At 43.9% G+C, this 14,589-nt stretch overlaps 1 protein-coding gene across 1 annotated transcript; it reads right to left on the bottom strand.

Moving 5' to 3' along the window:
* Positions 1 to 980: 980 nt before the first annotated feature.
* On the bottom strand, positions 981 to 1,757 carry LOC118724936. The gene is made up of 2 exons (XM_036448705.2): positions 1,339 to 1,757; positions 981 to 1,188 (listed from the first exon to the last, which is right to left on the bottom strand). The coding sequence occupies exons 1-2, from the start codon at positions 1,592 to 1,594 to the stop codon at positions 1,025 to 1,027; spliced, it is 420 nt and encodes a 139-aa protein (XP_036304598.2). The 5' UTR covers positions 1,595 to 1,757; the 3' UTR covers positions 981 to 1,024.
* Positions 1,758 to 14,589: the final 12,832 nt, after the last annotated feature.

Genomic DNA, 14,589 nt, shown 5'->3' with positions numbered 1-14,589 from the left:
GGCATGGGGCACCCTGGGCAAGGGGCCTGTGGTGGTTTTCAGGCCAGCTATGCCCCCTACTTCCCAAGCAGAGGCCCTGGTATCTGGGATTTATTTACCTTCTATAATTGAAACTTTGTAGCCTTGAGGGGAGCCAAGCCTCCTGCTCACTCCATGGCCACAGCCATTTTTGTTGGGATTTATTTATCTTCTATAATTGAAACTTTGTAGCCTTGAGCAGATTCCAAGGCAGTGCCAGAGCAGGCAGAAAGCAGGGTTCCTCCATTGCCAGGGAAACCAAAGCCTCCTGCTCTCTCCATGGCAGCAGCCATCTTGGTTGGGTAAATTTGCATACTCACTTCTGATTGGCTGGTGGGCATGGCTTGTGGGTATAGCTTAGGTGTGGTCAATTTGCATATTACTCTTTTATTAGATAGGATATGATGTACATGTATGTATATGAGCAGGTATTATCTATGCATATTTTTAATCAACTTTATTTCTATTTGTTCCAGGATATTTCATTTAATGACATAATTCATTTAATGGAAATTATTATTTTTAGCTACCATATTATTTGGGTTTATTTTCTTGTTTATCTACTAGAGGCCTGGTGCACAAATTTGTGCACCAGTAGGATCCCTAAGCCTGACCTGCAGGATCAGGCCGAAACTGGCTCTCAGATATACACCAGAGGGTCCTGATTTAAAAAGGGTGCAGGCCAGTCTTATAGACCCCACTGGTGCATAATCAGGGCTGGAGAGAGATGAGGGAGGTTGACCATCCAGGGAGGAACTGCAGGAGTGCTCCAGGGCATGTCCGGCCCATCTCACTCAGTCCTGATTGGCTGAACCTCAGCAGCAAGCTAACCTACCAGTCAGAGCATCTGCACCCTGGTGGTCAGTGCATGTCATAGTGAGCAGCTCAGTGGCCTTAGCATACCATTAACATATTACACTTTGGTTGAATGGCTGACTGGTTGAATGGACACTTAACATATTAAACTTTATTATATAGGATTTGTTTAGGATAATTGCTTAGAATTTTAAGAAAGAAAGAAATAAGCCTCAAAAAGACGCCTCCATGACGGCTTCTGGTATTGCTTCATCCCAGACCAGGCCAGTGCAGGACCTCTGACTGGGCCAGATGCTCGCCCATGCACAGGCTCTTCCTTTGGCTCTGAGATGCTCTGGATCCCTGGATGTGGACCTGGAACAGGAGAGAGAGACAGCACACACTTGCACACAACTGCTTTCTCAGGCCTTTCCAAAGACAGGAGAGAAGCCACTGCCTTGAAGGGAACTCCAGCCTGAGAACCTCCCCTCCCCTGGTCATCTTCCTAGACTGCAGTCCCCTCACCTTCTGGTGAGGCTTTTGTAGGCTTTAGATGCTCCAGCTTGATCCAAACAAGGTGGGCAAGGGCCACATGATGTGAGGTAGGGAAGTGGACCTGCACTGAGGCCTGCTTCAGCTGGAACCAGGGGAAGTGGAGAGCCCTGCCAAAACCCTGCACCTTGTCAGGCCAGGTTCCCATCATAGAAGCAATAGTCCTGGGGAAAGGCAGGTGGGAAGCAGTGTCAGAGTCCTGGTCTTTGCTTGCACACTGCCCTTCCATGGCACCCTTGTTTGGCACAGGGCCTCTGTGCCTGCCCTGACCATCCAGGGGACAGCTTCATGCCATTCCTGACACTTGTGTAGCTGTTTTGAGAGTAGTAGGCCTGGTTATTGAGCAGCTCACATGGAGTCTGTGTGAGTCTCTTCTTCCCCCTGACATTTGTCCTGAAAGTCCTGTCCCCTGTCCAGCCCAACCCTCTATGCATCTGGCATCTGTACTGAGTATTGAGACAGATTTGTGAGCAGGTTGCTCACCACATATCCTGGTGACTGATCAGGAGAGATTACTGTGAATAAGGGCAGGCAGAGCAGGATTGGATCGGGGTGGGTTTGGGACTCTGAGGGACTTCTCAACCCACCCTCTGCTTCAGTTCTATGAGGCTGGGGGCCCCATCCACAGTCCTCTCTGACTCCTCTACTACCAGAATAGAAGCCACCAGGGCTCAGGCCTCCATTGGGAATCAGATGATGTGTAAGGTCACAATTCTGCCAGGCCCTCCCCATCCACAGCCTCCATCCTGTAGATACAGGAGGCCCTCCTTCTGGACCCAAAGACCACTCACTTTTTTACTTGGTCCTGTAGTGTGTCTCTCTGGTCATTATAAGGAGGTATGCCTCCAGTCGTGGAAAAGATCTTGACAGCATCAGATCTGATGGATGGGGGATTGGACCTGCGAATGATGGACAGAGTGATTGTCTGATTCACTGAGTAGACTGCAGGCCCAGGAATTGTGTCTGTTTCATTGGCCGAGTTATGCTAAGTGTCTTCAAAAGTGATGACTTACAGTAAGTGCTTAATACACATTGTCGAATAAATGAATGCCAACCAAAACTGTCTCAAATGGCTGAGTGGGCCTAGGGGCTCTCCTATTCCAAGAAATCCCTAATCTGCCAACACCAAAGACAATGACCAGGATCAGCTAAGTGGATTCTCAATCTTGTTGACTGGTTGTTTTCCATGTGCTTTTGCAATCTCAGAAATGCCACAGACCAAGAAAAATATAAAAACTAAAAAAAGAAAGAAAGAAAGATGAAACCCCACAAATGACATAGGCCACTGATGGGTGAGTTTTCCTGGGGAAATAATTGAGAGAAATAATTGCCATAAATTATCACAGCACATCTAGTAGCCCTTTCTGCAGAGCCAGGCAGCAGGTAAGCACCTGCCCTGGATTGTCCCCACAGTCTCTACCACCCCACTTTTCAGAGGGCAAACTGAGGCTCAGAGAGAAAGCACACAGCTAGCAGTGGGCAGAGTCATCCCTGTGTAGAGGAAGGGGGCATGTGCTCACCTCGTAAACAGCTGGTCCAGGAACTGTTGGGCTCTACAGAAGGCTGGGTGACTGGGCATAAAGGTGGTGATGTGGGAGATGTTTCCAGCAAGGAAAGCTGGTACCATCAATGCTGCCACTCTTCCCAGTGTGCCTTCCTGGAGGGCTCGCATCCTGCGGGCCTCGTGTAGGTTAAGTGTTAACTCAGCTGCACACTGGGTGGGACAAGGAGAGATCCTATCAGTGGCATCCCCGTGAACCACCTGGAGGACTGATCTGGAGCTCAGCCAGGGACTCCTAGCCCCTCAAGGGCATGTGCAAGAGGAGGGCCTGGAGGACCCATGCTGAACAAGGTTCTAGGTTTTAAATGTACCACTTATGTTTGGCGGAGGAGGTGTAGGGTATTTATACACTTGTTACCTTCTAGGCATTTTTTTAAAAACTAAGGAGCAATAGACCTCCCCGTATTAGTAGTCTGTATGGAGAGCATTGTCCCCAGGAGTCCTGAATAAACATCTTTATAGAGATGAGAACATAGTGGCTTAGGGATGTCAGGTGTTGCTTAAAGTCCTGCAGGTCAGAACTAAGAGTTGTCCCAAGCTAGGGCTGTATGACATTCCCTCTTAGCTGCCTGACACTCATTTGCTCCTGATGTGGTTGGGGAACCTTGTCCTTCCCCAGTTGGAAGCCATTGACTTCCAAAAGACACTTACTTTTCTTCCTATTACATTAGACGGTAGTTTGAGACCTTCAAGATGGGGATCCTAGAGTAAGCAAAGGGGCAAGTGCCTGGAGACTACAGACCATAAAAGCCAATCACCAGGCATGAGTCTAAGCAGATGACTCCGAAAGGAGCCAGTCCATGTGGCTGAGGAAAAGCTGTCACATGAGTAAAAATACCCATGAGGCAATTGCCAGTCAAGGAACACTGTGATTGCCTTGGACAACCTGGCATTGGATTGGTCAAAATTGAAATGAGTGAGAGATCCCTGGACCAGACTGGGCATGATGCAGCAGCCATCATCACAAAACTGATGTTGGCAGCATCACTGATATAGCCTTTTGATTTGGAATCTGACTGCAGCTGTTATCATTTTACTAGTGAGTGTCCTGCCACCAGCAGTGGGCATCTGTATCCTGCTGGGAATCATATGTACATTATTGTCTAAATTGTATCATCCAAATTCTATGACTTTGGAACCCCTGGAACTTCAGAATGTGCCTGTCTCTGAGTTGGATTCTTTAAGCAAGCCATTAAGATTAAGGGGAGTCAGTAGTGTAGGTCTTTATATATATATATATATATATATATATATATATATATATATATATATATATATATTATTGATTTTTTACAGAGAGGAAGGGAAAGGGAGAGTTAGAAACATCAATGAGAAAGAATCATCGATCAGCTGCCTCTTGCACGCCCCTTACCGAGGATGTGCCTGCAACCAAGGTACATGCCTTTGACCAGAATCGAACCTGGGACCTTTCAGTCTGCAGACCAACGCTCTACCACTGAGCCAAACCGGCTTCGGCAGTAGTGTAGGTCTTAATCCAATATGACCAATATCCTTTGAAGAGGGGAGAACACAGAGAATCACAGCGAGGACTCCATGTGACACAGAGAGAGAAGACATCCATCTACATGCCAAGGAAAGACCCCTCAGGAAGCACAGCCCTGCCGACAGCCACCTCTTTAATTAGTAGTCTCTGGAATTGTGAGAAAATGTCTGCTGTTTACAACAACCAGTGTGATTCGATGCTATAGCAACACAAGGAAACTCATACAGTCCATCTGGACACAGGTAAGTATTCCCAGCTGCACTGCTGACATGGTACATGAATGAAGTTATGCCATGCCCAATAGCATGGAAAGGCTGCATCACAGTGGCAGACCCCCTCTGTTATTGGAGGAAGTCTGCAAGGACAGCTGAGCTGACTGCTCCACAGGCTACTGGGGCAGTAGTTTAGGAAACATAACCAAGGAAATATACAAATGTGCTCATGGCCTATTGTGAAATGAAAGAAGGTATTTTTTTTTTATCTCTAATATTCCTATAAATGTGTGAGGAGTGTCTTTATAGCCTCCTGTGTAGCTGGAGGGAGAAGAGGAGGTCCAGAATCTTTCAGGCATGGGACTGTGGGTCACTTTAGGGTAAGCTCTGGAAGAGCCCCCAGGGAGTCCCCAGAGTTGAGTCTGAGTTCTGAGCACTGCCAGGTCATCTTGGGGGTTGTGGGTGTGGAGAATCCCCCTGGGCCAGCTCTCACCTTTGTCTGCCATTGGATGGTGTCTGTGGCCTGGCACACCTTCCCTTGATGTAGGAAAGTATAGGAGTTAAACCCACCAACCAGCTCTTCGATGACATCCTCATTGGAGCTCTACAGAGACAGAGCCCGGCCCGGGCCAGGCGGCATTAGGAACTCTCCACCCAATCTGCGGTTCTATCTTACAGCAGCCCTGAAAACTCAGACAGACTGTTAGGGCACAAGGAAGATGTTCCCGGCAGCCCTGCTGAACTAGCAACAGAATTGAATCATGCCAAGGTCCCACAGCACTGAAAGGCTGAATTGCTGAGGAAAACTACCCCCTTTATGGGTACAATATGGATATGAGTAAGCCACAGCTCCTGCCATGGCCAGCCTACATTGGTTTGTCCTGCTCTGTGAGATGACAAGTTTCAGAGAAATGTATTCTGTATTTTATATCCTCCCCATTTTGTGTACACACCCCTACCAAGTGTGATGATGCGTAAGGCTTGGCAAAAGTCTGCAAGAACAGTCAGGCTGACTGTTCCACAGGATACCTGGGACAGGAAGTTGAAACAACAATAAGAGCAAAATACAAATTTGCTCATGGTCTACTGTGAAATGAAACATAATAATTTTATTCTCTAATATTCCTAAAATGTGTGAGGAATATAACTGGAGGGAGAAGGGGAGGTCCATATTCTTTTGTGCATGGAACTGTGGACACTAGTGGGAACACCCTGGGAGAGCCGTAGAGCAGTCCCCATATTTGAATCTGGGTTCTTGCCCCTCCCTAATCATCTTGGGGTCTTGGGTGTGGAGTTCCCCCTATGCCAGCTCTCACCTCAGCCTGGCACTGGCCAGTAATGTCCACCTGGTGCATCTGCACCTTGACCCTGCAGATGATGTAGTGGGGCCCATGAACCAGCTCCTTGACGACATCCTCATTGGAGCTCTGCAAAAACAAAGCTAGGTACTGAGACAAAAGGCATTGGGAACCTTCTAGCCAATCTGTGGTCCTATGTTATAGCAGACCTAGCAGATAAAACAGTCTATTAGGACATAATGGAGATATTCTTAGGAGCCCTGCAGAACTAGCAGCAGAATTGAATCCTGTCAGGGTCCCACAGCATTGAAACACTGAAACACTAAGGAAATGTACCTCATTTATGGGATGATATGGCGATGAGTAAAGCCAAAGCTCCTGCCCTGGCTGGCCCACAGTGGTTTGCTATGCTCTGTGAGATGACAAGTTGCGGAGAATTGTGTCCATATCTTAATCCCTCTGCATATTTTTTCTTCCTTCCTCACTCCCTTTCTTTTCCTTCCTCTCCTTCTTTCTTTCTTTCTTTCTTTCTTTCTTTCTTTCTTTCTTTCTTTCTTTCTTTCTTTCTTCCTTCCTTCCTTCCTTCCTTCCTTCCTTCCTTCCTTCCTTTCTTTTTTTTCTTCTTCCCTACCTTTCTTCCTTTTTTTTTTTTTGTAAAAACCACCTATCAAGTGTGATGATATGTAAGGCAAGAGGTGTGCAAGGACAGCCAAGCTGAATGCTCCACAGGGTACCAGGGACAGGAAATTAAATCATGGAAACCAGCCAAATGTAAAGACAACAAGAATGTGTTTACTTTATGAGTCCAACAAATACATGAAGACTGTATTCCTACCCTACCAGGAACCTAGACGGGAGTATTGGAGGTACAGATGTCTTTGGAAGTGGGCCCCAGATTTGAGTCTGGGTTCTGGTCCCAACCCAGTCATCTCAGGTCATGGGGGTGGGACAGCTCTTACCTCAGACTTGCACTGGACACTGTTCCTGGACTGGTGCTCTAGTCCCTTGTTCCAGTTGATAGTGTAAGTAAACCCATCAGCCAGCTCCTCAATGACATCCTCCTCGGAGCTCTACAAAGACAGAGCCCGGTGCCGGGCCAGGAGGCATCGTGGCCAGCCTGGGCATTGCCAGCTGGGGGAAATGCCCACCACAAATTTCACTCCCTCGATCAGGCACAGAGGGGCATCTGCAAAGACCTCCAACCACAGAAAGCACGAGATGACACCTTGAAGGCTCAAGGTTAGCAAGTGTGTAGAGGAGCTTGGTCCCCAGAACTCATGTTTCCATCCCACCAGCCATGCCTTGGGGTATGAACATCACAGACTCACCAGGCCAACAACCAGCTCCTGCCCAGGATGAGTGCACCTCACCCCCAATTTCCCTCTTCAGCCCCAACACACACACACACACAGAGGATGAGAGGTAAAGAGTGTGTTGGGCTGGCCAAATGGGGGTCCCAGTTGGGGTCTGGCCTCGATGGGCCTGCTCTGGGCTGCCCTCAGTTACCTGAGGCTGCCTCTTGCCATAGGGCGAGAGGCATCCATGGTGGCATTTGCGCCAAAGCAGACACCTACAGCAACAGAAACATCTCCCACTCTGGGCTTTCTTCTTCCCAGAGCCTCGGAAAGTTGGAAAGCAACAGAGAAACATCCTACTCTCCTGACTGTCTCCAATCAAGTGAGCTATAATAGAATGTAGGTCCCTGGTTACCAGATTTCTCATTTCTGTTGGGCAGTCTGTCACCAAGGAAGTGAGGTCACCTCTCAAGGTTCCATGACTTGGATCCCTTCCTCCAATCAGAGCCCTCAAAGCCCTCTCTGGCTGTTAACCACTCACCCTCCTCACCCATGGCATTTCCATACCTGTATACCAATACCTAACAGCCCTCCACCAGCTCCCTAGGAATGTCTCAGGTCCCCAGCTTGGAGGAGAAAGCTGAGTCCATACCTCCTTTTTCTTATCAGTTCTGTGCCCTGGGAAAGCCTTTGTGCCTCTCTGGGCCTCTCCAGTTTCCCAAACTGCACAATGAGAGTGATGCTAGACACCATTTCCTAAGGACCTCATCAGGTGTGGATGAGATAGCTGTGTGTCTCTGTGTCTGTCTGTCATATCGTGGAAATGGGAGAGGAAGTACCCATGTTTTGAGCTGCCCTATATAGAGGCCCCATTGGAGTGAACCGAGGGAGTGCCCAGGTGAACAGGCAGGAGCTCTCCTCCGTCTAACCTGCATCCCGACACAAACCAGGGGAGAGACAGAAGGAAATTAGTAGAACCTCAGTTGAAATACATCTGCTTCATAGAGACCTTGGGGCAGAAGTACCCACCAAACTATGCCCAGATCTGAGGTGTTAATATTTGTACTTTATAGGTGCAAGGTCTGAGGGGGGTTGTTTGTGCCTCGGTTTCCCCATTTGACACATGGCAATAATAAAAAACATACCCTCTTAGATTATGGGGAGTATTAAAGAATTTATGTTTGAAAAATGGTGGGAATATCTGGCATGTCACAAAGGCTATGTCTATGTGTTATAAATCAGTTTAAACACTCTTTCTTACAATGTCTGTAAGCTTCTGAGGTGGGACTAGCAGCTGGCTGAAGGATGTATGATTGCCACTTTTTAAGGCTTTACAAACATCCTGTCCTGCCTGTACTTCACATCGCCTATGTGAAAGGCTGAGTCAAACAAGAGCTCTGGGTGTCATTGTGTTGTGGCCAGAACTTCTCAGGATTCTGGGAACTTCTGGAGAGAAATTGGACTCCATGGGTGGGAGTGAAGGTGGTTGTCAAGGTGTGCCAAGCCTTCTCAAGAGTGATGCAGTAAAAAGACAGGAGCACCGAGCTGAGCACAGAACCTGCCCCAGCTCAGGGCCTGAAAACCAAGAAGGGAAACAAACACTGTCCAGGAGGCTGAGATGGAAAAGGTAGGGGCTGGGAGGAGACTCTCGGGGTCCATTTCACCAGCTGCTCCTGCTGCCTTGGGCTTTTATCTCCTATTTGTCAACAAACTGGACAGCCTGGACAGATTCCTAGAAACTTCCAGTCTTCCAAAATAATCATGGAAAATCAGAAAACCTGAATAGACTGATAACAACTAATTAAATTAAAGCAGTAATAAAAATAAATAAAAACTCCCAACAAACAAAAGTCCTGGACAAATGGCTTCACAGGAGAGTTGACCAAACATTCAAAGAACTAACACCTATCTTCCTCAAACTAGTTTTAAAAATATAAGAGGAAGGAAGATGTCCAAGTTCTTTTTATGAGGACAGCATTATACCAATTCTAAAACCAGAAAAAGACACTATAAAGGAACAGAATTACAGCCCAATATCCTTGATCAACATAGATGCTAAAATCTGCAATAAAATATTAGCAAACTAGATTCAGCAACACATTAAAGCAGGTGGAAAACCTTTTCTTTGCCGAGGGCCATTTGAATATTTATAACATTTATGGTCCATACAAATTTATCAACTTAAAAATTAGCCTGCTATATTTGGTCAAACATTTAATTAACTCATCCCTAATGCCTTGGAGGGCCAGACCAAATGACTGTGCACTCTTCACATGGCCTAAGGGCCAGACGTTCCCCATCCCTGTATTAAAGAGATCAAGGACCATGACCAAGAGGGATTTATTCTTGGGATGCATGGTTGGTACAACACAAATCAAAAGTGTGATACATCACATAAACAAAATGCAGGATAAAAATTAGATGATCATATCAATAGACAAAGAAAAAGCATTTGACAAAATCTAGCACCCATTTATAAATAAAAATTCTCAACAAAGTGGAAATAGACAGATCATACTTCACAATAATAAAGGCCATATAGCCGAAACCGGTCTGGCTCAGTGGATAGAGCATTGGCCTGCAGACTGAAGGGTCCCGGGTTTGATATAGATCAAGGGCATGTACCTAGGTTGTGGGCACATCCCCAGTAGGAGGTGTGCAAGAGGCAGCTAATCGATGATTCTCTCTCATCTATGTTTCTAACTCTCTATCCCTCTGTCTTCCTCTCTGTAAAAAATTAATAAAATATATTTTAAAAATAAAGGCCATATATAACAAACCTACAGCTAATACTCAATTGGCAAAAACTGAAAGCATTTTTCTTCAGAACAGGAACTACATAGAGATGTCTACTTTCACCACTGTTTTTGTTTGTTTGTTTATTTTCTTTTCTTTTCTTTTTTTAAGTTGAGAACCACTGCTTTATTTTAATTTTATTTATTTATTTATTTATTTATTTATTTATTTATTTATTAAATATATTTTATTGATTTTTTACAGAGAGGAAGGGAGAGAGATAGAGAGCCAGAAACGTCAATGAGAGAGAAACATCGACCAGTTGCCTCTTGCACACCCCCTACCGGGGATGTGCCCGCAACCAAGGTACATGCCCTTGACCGGAATCGAACCCGAGAACTTTCAGTCTACAGACCGATGCTCTACCACTGAGCCAAACCGGTTTTGGCTCTTTTGTTTTTTAGTTAACCCTCCACCAAAAATATTTTTCCATTGATTTTTAGACGGTGGAAAGAAAAGTAAAAAACAGAGAGAGAAACATGGATATGAGAGAGACATATTGTTTGGTTGCCTCCTGTACACGCACCCAAACAAAACTGGGGATTGAGCCTGCAATTGAGGTATATGCCCTGAACTGGAATCAAACCCGGGACACTTCAGTCTGAGGGCTGAAACTATTCACTGAGCCAAACTAGCTAAGGTGTGTTCACCACTCTTATTTTTTTTAATAAATCTTTATTGTTCATATTATTACAAATGTTCCTCATTTTCCCCCTCCATTGCTCCCCTCCACCAGGTTTCCACCCCACCCACTGCCCTTTCCCCACCCCCCAATGTCCTCATCCATAGGTGCACAGTTTATTTTCAGTCTCTTCCCGCAACCCCCACTCCCCTTTTTCCCGAGAATCCTCAGTCCACTCCCCTTCCATCCCCTGATTCTATTATATTCAACAGTTAATATTGTTCATCAGGTTTTGTAATTCTCTTGGTTTTTAGATTCGCTTGTCGATAGTTATGTGTTTGTTGTTCATAATTTTTATCTTTATCTTCTTCCTCTTCCTAAAGAACCCCCTTTAACAATTCATATAATTCTGGTTTGGCAGTGATGAACTCTTTTAGCTTTTTTTATTTGTGAAGCTCTTGATCTGGCCTTCAATTCTGAGTGATAGCTTTCAGTATTTTTGGCTATAGGTTCTTGCTATTCATCACCTTGAATATTTCTTGCCATTTCCGGCTGGCATGCATGGTTTCTGTTGAGAAATCAGCTGACAATTGTATGGGTGCTCCTTTATAGGTAATTACCTGCTTTGCTCTTGCTGTTTTTAATATTCTCTCTTTGTCTTTTGCTTTTGGAATTTTAATTATGATGTGTCTTGGTGTGGTCCTCTTTGGATTCCTTTTGTTTGGAGTTCTGTGCGCTTCCTGGACTTATAAGTCTATTTCTTTTCCCAGGTGGGGGAAGTTTTCTGTCACTATTTCTTTCAATATGTTTTTGGTATCTTGCTCTCTCTCATCTTCTGGTACCTCCATAATTCTGATGTTGGCTCACTTGAAGTTGTGCCAGAGGTTTCTTACATTATCTCCAACTTTCTGGATTCTCTTGTCTTCTTGCTTCTGCGGAGGAGTGTCCTCTGGCTCTTTGTGTTCCAAATCTTTGACTTGACTCTTGCAATCTTCCATTCTTTTTTTAGGACTCTGTATAATATTTTTTATTTCATGATTGCCGGGGGCTCGGGGGCAGGGCACTACAGGAAACAGGGAGTGACTGCTAATAAGAGGGTTTCTGAGTTGAGGAAAATGTTCTAGAATTCACTGTGGTGATGGTTATACAACTGTGAATAGAATAAAAGCCACTGAATTATGTACTTTATTTTTCCCCATTTTTTTAATTCAATTATTATCTGTGTACATATTTTAACATCGCCCCCCCTCCTATACATACCCCCTATCCCCAGAGTTTTGTGTCCATTGGTTGTACTTATATGCATGTATACAAGTCCTTCAGTTGATCTATTATCTCCCCCAGATCTCCCTACCCTCCCCGCTGTAATTTGACAGTCTACTTGTTGCTTTACTGTCTCTATATATATCTTTTGGTTCATCAGTTTATAATGTTCTTTATTATGCATAAATGAGTGAGGTCATGCAGTGTTTCTCTTTCATTGACTGGCTTATTTCACCCAGCATGATGTTCTCCAATTCCATCCAAGTTGCTGCAAATGATGAGAATTCCTTCTTTTTTATGGCAGCATAGTGTTCCATTGTGTAGATGTACCATGGTTTTTGGTCCAATCATCTGCTGACAGGCACCTAGGCTGTTTCCAAATTCTGGCTATTGTAGATTGTGCTGCTATGAACATAGGGGTGCATATATCCTTTCTGATTGGTGTTTCTAGTTTCTTGGGATATATTCCTAGAAGTGTGATTACTGGGTCAAATGGAAGTTCCATTTTCAGTTTTTTGAGGAAACTCCACACTGTTCTCCACAGTGGTTGCACCAGTCTGCATTCCCACCAGCAGTGCACAGGGGTTCCTTTTTCTCCGCAACCTCACCAACACTTGTCGTTTGTTGATTTGTTGATGTTGGCCATTCTGACAGGTGTGAGATGGTACCGCATTGTTGTTTTGATTTGTATCTCTCGGATAATTAGTGACTTTGAGCATATTTTCATGTGCCTTTTGGCCTTCCTTCTGTCTTCTTTTGAAAAGATTCTATTTAGGTCCATTGCCCATTTTTTAATTGGATCATTCATCTTCCTTTTATTTAGTTGTATAAGTTGTTTGTAGATGTTGGAGATTAAACCTTTATCAGTGGTAACATTTGCAAATATGTTCTCCCAAACAGTGGGCTTTCTTGTTGTTTTGTTGATGGTTTCTTTTGCTGTAAAAAAGCTTTTTATTTTGATGTAGTCCCATTTGTTTATGTTCTCCTTAGCTTCCATTGCCCTAGTGGCAGTATCAATGAAGTTCTTTTGGCATACGTCTGAGATTTTGCTTCCTGTGGATGCTTCCAGTATTTTTATGGTCTCCCATCTGATGTTTAAGTCCTGCATCCATTTTGAGTTTATATTTGTGTATGGTGTAAGTTGGTGATCTAGTTTCATTCAGTCTTTTGCATGTATCTGTCCAATTTTTCCAACACCATTTATTCAAGAGACTGTTTTGACTCCATTGTATATTCGTGCCTCCTTTGTCAAATATTAATTGAGCATAGTGATTTGGGTTGATATCTGGGTTCTTGATTCGATTCCATTGATCTATATGTCTGTTCTTGTGCCAGTACCAGGCTGTTTTGAGAAAAATGGTTTTGTAATATAGTTTGAAGTCTGGTATTGACATCCCTCCTACTTTACTCTTCTTTCTCTGGATTGCTGTGGCTATTCGGGGTCTTTTATTGTTCCAAATGAACTTTTGGAGAGTTCTTTCTAGGTCAGTGAAATATGTCGTTGGTATTTTAATGGGGAGTGCATTGGACCTATAGGTTGCTTTAGGAAGTATGGACATTTTGATGATGTTGATTCTACCAATCCATGAACATGGTATGTTCTTCATTCTGTTTACATCTTCCTCTATCTCTTTTTTCAGTGTCATGTAGTTTTCCACATATAGGTCCTTTACTTCCTTAGTTAAATTTATTCCTAAGTATCTTAATTTTTTTGGTGCAATGGTAAACGGAATTGCTTTTTTAGTCTCTGTTTCTGCAGTTTCTCTGTTGGTGTATAGAAAAGCCATGGATTTATTAGCATTAATTTTGTATCCTGCTACATTGCCAAATTCATTTATTAAGTCAATTAGTTTTTTAATGGAGTCTTTTGGATTTTTTATGTACAATATCATGTCATCTGCAAATAAGGATAACTTTACTTCTTCTTTTCCAATTTGGATGCCTTTTATTTCTTCTTCTTGTCTAATTGCAATAGCTAGTACTTCCAGTACTATGTCAAACAGGAGTGACGAAAGTGGGCATTCCTGTCTTGTTCCTGTTCTTGGAATGGTTTTAGTTTTTGCCCATTGAGTATAATGTTGGCTGTGGATTTATCATATATAGCTTTTATTATGTTGAGGTATGATCCTTGTACTCCCACCTTGTTGAGAGTTTTTATCAGGAAAGGGTGTTGGATTTCATCAAATGCTTTTTCTGCATCAATTGATATGACTATATAATTTTTATCTTTCAATTTGTTTATGTGATGTATCACGTTTATTGATTTGTGGATATTGTACCATACTTGCATTCCTGGAATAAATTCTACTTGGTCATGGTGTATGATCTTTGTGATGTTCTGCTGGAGCCGATTTGCAAGAATTTTGTTGAAGATTTTGGCATCTTTGTTCATGAGGGATATTGGCCTGTAATTCTCTTTCATTGAGTTGTCTTTATCTGGTTTTGGTATTAGGGGGATGCTGGTTTCATAGAAGGAATTTGGAAGTGTTCCTTCCTCTTGAATTTTTAGGAATAGTCTGAGGAGGATAGGTTTTAGTTCTTCCTTGAATGTTTAGTAAAACTCTCCTGTGAAGCCATCTGGCCCTGGACTTTTGTTTGCTGGAAGCTTTTTGATGACTGTTTCCATTTCTTCCCAAGTCACTGGTCTATTGAAATTTTTAGATTCTTCCTGAT

The sequence above is a fragment of the Pipistrellus kuhlii genome, unplaced genomic scaffold, assembly GCF_014108245.1.
Source record: "Pipistrellus kuhlii isolate mPipKuh1 unplaced genomic scaffold, mPipKuh1.p scaffold_m20_p_2, whole genome shotgun sequence".
In the NCBI taxonomy this organism is placed as follows: Eukaryota; Metazoa; Chordata; class Mammalia; order Chiroptera; family Vespertilionidae; genus Pipistrellus; species Pipistrellus kuhlii.
The sequence above is the reverse complement of the archived record's forward strand: the minus strand, read 5'-3'. Positions and strand labels throughout refer to the sequence as shown.